Source organism: Pleurodeles waltl, chromosome 9, assembly GCF_031143425.1.
Source record: "Pleurodeles waltl isolate 20211129_DDA chromosome 9, aPleWal1.hap1.20221129, whole genome shotgun sequence".
Lineage (NCBI taxonomy): Eukaryota > Metazoa > Chordata > Amphibia > Caudata > Salamandridae > Pleurodeles > Pleurodeles waltl.
The window spans coordinates 476,467,457-476,476,105 of NC_090448.1; the positions used below are offsets into that span (position 1 = coordinate 476,467,457).

Consider the following 8,649-nt stretch of genomic DNA (forward strand, 5'->3'; position numbering starts at 1 on the left):
TCAACAGCCATCCTGTCAGAATATTTCCACATTGTCACATCTACACTACCTCTGCTTCATGGTAAGTGGGCAACACTACCAGTTCAAGGTTCTACCCTTTGGTGTCATCATGGCCCTAAAGGTTTTTACCACGTGTTTAGCAGTGGTAGCAATGCTTTCCGCAGGAGGGCAGCTATACATATCTTCCCCTGCCTCAGCCAATGACTGATCAAGATCTCAATCAGACAGGAATGTTTAACCCACACTTAGGCCTAAATCTTACTGCTCCGTAGCTTGAGGTTCACAATAAACGTCACCAAGTCGCACTTGTAGCTGTTTCAAATACAACAATTCTTTGGATCAGTACTCAACTCTGTAGTGGACAAAAGCCTGCCCCCTCCATCAAAGGGTACAGGCATTCCACCATCTTGTCCCTCTATTTCAGTCACTCTGTCCTCTTCCAGTTCGCACTGTAATGTGCCTCCTGGGAATGATGGCTTCATGCATTGCAATAATGCCCCATTTCAGCCTACATATCCACCCATTTTAGGAATGCCTGTCAAGCCAGTGATCACAAGCAAGGAGTCTCTTGGAAGATCTAGTGTTGGTAAAGGTCAGCACTCTCTGCACTGGTGGAACAGCAACAAGCTGTTGCAGGGCAGGCTGTTTGCAGACCCAGTTCCGCAAAGGACCATTATCACCTCATCAAATGGGTCTCCTCTTGAAACTGTTAGCCATTAATCTATCCTTCAAAGCCTTGCTTTAACAGATTCAATGCAAGGTAGTACCTGTGTGGACAGACATCACGACCACCATGTTCTAACTACAGAAGCAAGGAGGCACTCAGTTATTGGACCTAGCACAGTCAATCTGTCTCTGGTCCATCCATCACCAAGTTCCTCTCCTCGAAGAGTATCTTCCTTGAAGTGGACAACGACTTTGCAGACCTCCTCAGCAGGATGCAACAACAAGCCCACAAGTGGAAACTCCAACCTCAATTCCTAGTTCCTTACTTTCAGAGATAGGATAATCCCTAACATAGACCTTTTCACCACACACGAAAACACAAAGGCCCTCATTACGACCCTGGCGGTTGATGGAGAAGTGGCGGTTTTACCGCCAACAGGCTGGCGGTAAAAAATTTGCAATTATGACCATGGCGGTTACCGCCATGGTCATCTGCCACTTCTCCGATCAGACCGCCAGGGCGGAGACGACCGCTGGGCTGGAGACTTGGGTCTCCAGCCCGGCGGCCGTCACACTACTGCTGGCGGTATCATGACCCAGGTCACCACCATGGATTTCATGGGGTTGGGAACCGCCATGAAATCCATGGCGGTGAGCACTATCAGTGTCAGAGAATTCCTTCGCTGGCACTGATAGGGGCCACCCCTCAAAGGTGGCAGGACCCCCCACCCCAACATCATATTACTGAATCACACCCGACACGCACGCAGGCACCACCAGCACACATACCCGCACACACTCCAACAAACATGCCAACAGCCACACACAGTCATAAACACACACCCACATTCAGACATACACGCACACATCCATCCATCCATACAGACAGACATACAGACAGCCACGCACATATTTCCAAACACACAACACCCCCGCATGCATACACGCACTCACACACACCCTCTACATACGCATAGGCACACCCCCATCCACACACACAACACACAACACCCCCCACCCCCTCCCCTAACGGACGATCAACTTACCTGGTCCGTTGATCCTCTGGGAGGGGATGGGATCCATGGGGGCTGCTCCGCATCCAGCACCCCGTCAATAGAACACCGCCACGCCGAATCACAGAACGTGATTCGGTGGGCGGTGTTCTGTTGACATGGCGGTGGAGGTGGAGCAACCTCCACTTCCCCGCCGACCGCCAGTATGGCTGCTGGCGGCTCTCCGCCCAGAAAAGGACGGAGAGCTGCCAGCAGTCATAATGCGCCAAACGGAAAACCACCTGCACTGGCGGTCTTCAGCATGGCGGTCTTGTAAAAAGACCGACGAGAGTGTAATGACCCCCAAAGTGCCCAAACTTTGCCACCAGATTTCTTCACATTGCCCGCCCATCACCACCTCCCCAGTCTATGTGCAGTGCTCTGTGGAGAAACTTTTTTGCGATCTTTGTGTACCCTTTTCTTCTACTACTGATTCCTTACATGGTCAGGAAGCTCAAGCAAGCCTCCTTCATCCTCATTCTGGTGACTCCAATTTGGGCCCGAAAGCCATGGTTCTCAACCCTTCTAGAAATATCCATCACTCCTCATGAGAAGTTCCCCAACAAGCTATACCTTGTCACACAAAACCATGGCAGACATCCAGACATCTGGTAACCCAACCTGGCAATTTTCCTTCTGAGGTCCTAGAATAAGGTCACTTTGACCTACCTCAAGAGTGCATAGACTCATGAAAATGGTGGTGCTCCCGATTATTCTTTACATGTTTATAAATATACCAATAACTCTAACACAGTCCTTCTTTTAAAACGCTTAACTTCCACATGATAACCCTAGTTTGGGCAGGGAAGCAGCCAAGAATTAACTGGGACATGCTCACACCGTACGTTCAATGGGGATTTAATGCCCCAGATTTTAATTTGTATTACCTGTGTGCACATACACAGTTGGCTCACTAATGGTACCACCCTCCGGCATACACACCACATCTAGTGATAGAAAATGATGATGCACACCACATCCCCCTTAAGGCTATACTGCCACAAATTTGTGCAGATGTGGCACGTGCGGAGATAAACACAATAAAGTGCACAGCGGGAGTGTGGCGGGTGCTTGGCAGGTGGGCATCAAAGACCCAATTATATACAGCAGTGCTTCCATTACTGTATCACATGGGCATCTCAGTCACACATGAACCTTGTGCAATAGCTTTACTTGAGGAGGCAGGTTTGAAGACAATAGGGGATGTGTTCCCTGGAGGGAATTTCATAACTTTTGCTGATGTAATGCAAACGCGACGCCAGGCTCCACTCCTGGCCTTCACAAACTACCACCTTTGAGCTGCCCTGCGAGAACTATATCCACAATTCCTGGCTGAGCCTCCAGCCCTAGGGGCGCACCAGACCCTACTCACTAATACTACCCGCAAGAAACTCATTACTAAACTATATAACACATTGCATCGAGATAGACTAGTAGCCCACAACACACTCTTAGATAAGGGGAACACTGTACTTGAACCTCAAATGAGTTTGGTGGATTGGAGCTTCTGGTGTGCTCTGACTGGTATGCTCGCATCAAACTGTAGCCTACACTTTATCCACTTTAAACACTATAAACAAATGTACTGTTTAGATAAGTGCTTAGGGCTGACTCAGGGTGTGCAAGATGCAGGGCTTCAGAAACTGGCTTCATTCACCTAGCCTGGTAATGCGCTCCAATCCAGCAATACTGGAAACAAGTAAAAAAACATGCTCACAGACATAGTAATGAAGCCAGTGGCGTGCACCCCTCATATGTACCTCCTCTGCCTTGTAAAATCTTTGCAACCAGCCAATAGCAAATTGGCATTACTCTTGACAAAGAGGAGGGTGGCGGTGTATTGGGGAAAAAATCAGTTCCAAATGACCAGTGGCTCCATGACATGGCATATTGCAGAGATCAGCTGGAGACTTAAGCTGAAGAATTTCCATGGCCCTCGCGGCCAAAAGACATTTGGAGGCCGGTGACTGTCTATCTTTTATCAATTCCTGCAGAGTTTTAGTATGTGGAGATGCTTGAATGCCTGGGGCATGGTGGAATATGTATGCATATGTGTAACTGCATATATGACATGGTATGACAACTGAGAACTGTAACAGCATAGATGGCAACAGTTGTTTAATAAAAATTATTTTAAAAAAAGAGTGCATGGATATACTCAAGGAAGTCTGTAAGCCTACTAAATGCACCTGCTATGCTGCTAAGTGGAAGTGGTTTATCCACTACTGTACTCTAAAGCACATAAACCCTCTTGCATCTTTGGTACAAGACATAGGGGGTTATTCCAACTTTGGAGGAAGTGGTAATCCGTCCCAAAAGTGACGGTAAAGTGACGGATATACCACCAGCCGTATTACGAGTCCATTATATCCTATGGAACTCGTAATACGGCTGGTGGTAAATCCGTCACATTTGGGACAGATTACCACCCCCTCCAAAGTTGGAATAACCCCCATTATTTGCTGCCTCCTACACTTAACTGAAGTTAGGATTAGATACATCAATCCTGTTGCATTCAACCACCAATACTGCATATATGCAAAACCGGGGACACTTTTCCTCTTTAAAATTCCTGTACTTAAAACTTTTATGTAGAGCCTTAAGCATGTAATTCTGCCAAGGGTACAACGAGCCGCAGTCTGGAATTGCAGTCTGGTCCTCAGCAGACTTATGCCCCGCAACCCCTCCCTTGAGCCACTACATTCATGCCCTTTGCAGTTTCTCTCTTGGAAGTTTGCTTTTCTAGCAATGTAATTGTCAGCACATATAGGTGGTCATTCTGACCCTGGCGGTCTTTGACCGCCAGGGCGGAGGACCGCGGGAGCACCGCCGACAGGCCGGCGGTGCTCCAATGGGGATTCCGACCGCGGCGGTAAAGCCGCGGTCGGACCGGCACCACTGGCGGGGTCCCGCCAGTGTACCGCGGCCCCATTGAATCCTCCGCGGCGGCGCAGCTTGCTGCACCGCCGCGGGGATTCCGACCCCCCCTACCGCCATCCAGATCCCGGCGGTCGGACCGCCGAGATCCGGATGGCGGTAGGGGGGGTCGCGGGGCCCCTGGGGGCCCCTGCAGTGCCCATGCCACTGGCATGGGCATTGCAGGGGCCCCCGTAAGAGGGCCCCTACATGTATTTCACTGTCTGCTGCGCAGACAGTGAAATACGCGACGGGTGCAACTGCACCCGTCGCACAGCTTCCACTCCGCCGGCTCGATTCCGAGCCGGCTTCATCGTGGAAGCCTCTTTCCCGCTGGGCTGGCTGGCGGTCTGAAGGCGACCGCCCGCCAGCCCAGCGGGAAAGTCAGAATTACCGCCGCGGTCTTTCGACCGCGGAACGGTAACCTGACGGCGGGACTTTGGCGGTCGGCCTCCGCCGCCCGCCAAGGTCAGAATGAGGGCCATAGTCTCAAACCTGCTTAACGTCCAGTTGAATGGGAATAAACACCAAAGCACCAAGAGAGTCTTGTAACTGAAAACAATAAGGCGTCTGTCTGGAATAGTAAATCACAGTGTAACACAATCTACCAGCTTGAACAAGATACTTGGTGCTTGATAGGTTGAGTCAGTGTCAGGATTGGAAACCAAGAGTAATCCAATAGAATGTTAGGCTGCGGAAAAAGAAATGGTGCAATTTCAAATTAGAAGTAATTCAGCTTGTTCCTGCCTAGTCTGTTTAATGAATTTGTTACTAGTGTACCATATGTTTCCATTCCAGATGATGTTTCTCTGAAGCTCTCCGACATGTACAAGAAAGAACTGGATGTTAAACAAACAATTGTTCAAGAGATTGCACATACTGGTGACCAGGACCTCATGATGGTTTACTTATCCACTTGGTTGTATGAACCTTACATTGACAATGACACCAAACTGCTACTGGAAAGCATGGTACTGGAAACAGGACACAGACCACTATAACTTCCAAACATATTCTTTAAAAAAAAATCACAAAATGTGATATATGGTTATTCCTAATAATTGTATTACTATTAGAAACACAATTTTCACAGTATCTCAGTCTGTGGAATGGAATGGTACGTTTTATATTATATGAACTCAACCTTTTTAATAAAACATTTCCAAACGTTTTGACACACGTGTTTTTTTCTAGTTTTATCGTAAACATCAATTGTGGTACTTCAACACAAAAAATGATCTGTGACAGTTAATATTATCTATGTTGTGTCAGATTCTTTCAAAAGTTTTGGTATTTTTTTTTAACAGAACATCAGCCTTTAATTTGCATTGAACCAGTTGTCATTTGAACCAATATTTGTATTTTAAGGATTTTGTTATAGTTAAAGTGCCAGTTAGTACCATGTATGGAGATGGTTATGATGGATACTAAGGGCCAGATAAATCAAAGATCCATTTTGCATTTCTTAAATAGCGAATTTTAAGAAATAGCTTTTTAAGAAATGCAAAATGGGATGTATGAAATTTGCGAATCAGTAATAGCAATTTCTTAAAATTCGCAATCGCTATTACTGAATCGCAAATAGAGAATGGGACTCTATTCAACGCTATGGGCTTTTCAGCCCATAGGTGTGAATTGTTTTGCATTTCCCACTTTGCGAATTCTAGTTAGGAATTTGCAAATTAGGTAATGCAAACCCAAGGGTGCTGGGGGCCTAAGGCCCCATCTGATGCATCCCAAAAAAATATTTGCGGACATGTGAAGCAAACACATGCCCTAGGGGCATGTGTGCACTACATGTCATTTTTAAAAATGTATTTATAATGCATTTTTTAAAATTGCACATGCTTACCACCAAATTGGATTTTGTGGTAATTGCATTTCCTAAATGCCCAATTCGCATTTAGGAAATGCTTGATACATGTGCCTTACAAATCACACATTGGAATTCCGTATTTGTGATTTCCTATTTAGAGAATTGCAATTTGCGATTCTCTAAATGGGGTGGCAATGTTAAGGAATCGCTATTTTTACGATTCCTTAAAATTGCACAGCAAATGCCTTTCATACATCTTGAAAGGCATTTTTGCATTCGCAAACGGACAAATTTTGCGATTCACACCATTTGCAAATGCAAAATTGCTTGATACATCTGGCCCTAAATTCTTTAATTTGAAAACAACCCAGGCTGGTATTCTAGAATTTGTTTCACAACTTTATAGCACTGCTGACTTTATAGGTTGCCCGAGATACGGAGTAAAGCTGCCTAATAGAAAGGCCTCTTTTACATGGTGTCACTCCAGCATTTTTTTTCATGAATACACATGATAAAGAATCTGTATCAGAAACAATTGTCATTATTAAGGTAAATATTTATCCTTCCAAGAGTCTTTATTTGAAAGATTCTGTCTGTGCATAACAATTTGGAAGTAGGGGCCTCAGATTATTAAAATAAAGAAAGTCTGCCTACCGATCAGTCACAGAAAACTTACATGTGTGCAAAAAGGTCAAGGTATTAGTAGTTTGAAAACATATGGGCTAAGGATCACATAGCTAGCTTACAAAACCAGGTCAAGAGACTAGTGCTTTGAGAAAATATATAAATGGAACACTTCTTAAGAATTCATTTGTAGTGTCTATTCCCCCATGTGAGTGAGTGGTCATCTACCTACTAGGGAGGGGCATGTGTGTGCATCAAACGAAGCAGCCAATCATTCAGTTGTACCTGAATGTGGGGTTTGTTTACTATATCATCCCTTTGGAGTCTCTGCTGTAAGCTACTAACAGCCAGCCATATGGTATTGAATTCTAGATATGTACAGCCTGATTTATCATTAAAAGGTTGGTGGATAATGGGAATTTGCCAGTAAATAGCAGCCACCAACCAACTTCAATGCCTTGTTTTATTTAGAGGAGTGTTGACTGCAGGATTTCCACCGCTAGAGCCTTAACTGGTTCAGCCTGCTAAAACCCTTCAATTGATGGACCATCTGCCAGCTCACAATGACAGTACCCCATCACATTAAAGCCCTCATTACGAGTTTGGCGATCTTTTCGGAAGACCTCCATGGTGGCAGCTGCCAAAAGACTGCCAGTGTTGGCGGTATCCCGACCGCCGTATTACGAGCCACGTACTGAAGACCACCCAAAAATAGCCACAAATCTGAGACTGCCAGGCCGACTGAGGGTGAGAGGCGGTCCCACCACCAGCACCGCCATGCTGACAACATTCCGCCCTCCATATTACGAACCACAAATTAGCACAGCGGTCATTGCATGGTGGAAAACCATTGGTGGTACAAACCACTGCGGTCGAAAACACATCTCAACCTGAACACCACACCACATTGGTCAGTACGAATACCCCACACCTGAGACACAGACACACATTGGACCATCCACACACACCACTGTAAAAGACACACCCACACACAACCCACAATCCTTTGCAACTACGACCACAGACAGACACAGCGAGGAACCACAAACCGATTACTTAGCACTGATACACCATAGGCACATACACACTTCACACTCAGCACACACCATACAACTGCACCATAAACACTATACACACATCACAACTGCACACAAACACTACAACACACCAGCACACAAAACTAAGCATCCCACACGCCCCATCAAGCACCAAACACTCCACCCTTGCAAACAACACCCCCACCCCAAAACCACGTCACTACCACCATGTCCCCTCAAAAGCACCCACGATTCACAGACAGAGAGTTGAAGGTCATGGTCGATGAAACTGTCAGGTAGAGCCACTACTGTTAGGAGCACAGGTCCAGCAAACATCCATAGCCAGGAGGATGGACTTATGGCAGAGAATCGTCGACAGGGTAAACTCACTGGGGAACCATACACACACAAGGGAGAACATCAGAAAGAGGTGGAACGACTTACATAGGGAGGTGTGTTCCATGACATCACAACACCAGATTGCCATGAACAAGACTGGCGGTGGACCCCCACCTCCTTCCCCAGAGTTCATATCGTG

General features: G+C 46.3%; 1 protein-coding gene across 1 annotated transcript in view; it reads left to right on the forward strand.

The window, feature by feature from the left end:
- The window catches only part of CINP (cyclin dependent kinase 2 interacting protein), a 71,160-nt gene extending 65,351 nt beyond the window's left edge, over positions 1-5,809 (forward strand). The window contains exon 5 of the mRNA XM_069207306.1: positions 5,433-5,809. Coding sequence (XP_069063407.1) covers positions 5,433-5,635 — 203 coding nt within the window. The 3' untranslated portion in view covers positions 5,636-5,809. The remainder of the gene's footprint in view (positions 1-5,432) is intronic.
- The last annotated feature ends 2,840 nt before the right edge of the window (positions 5,810-8,649 follow it).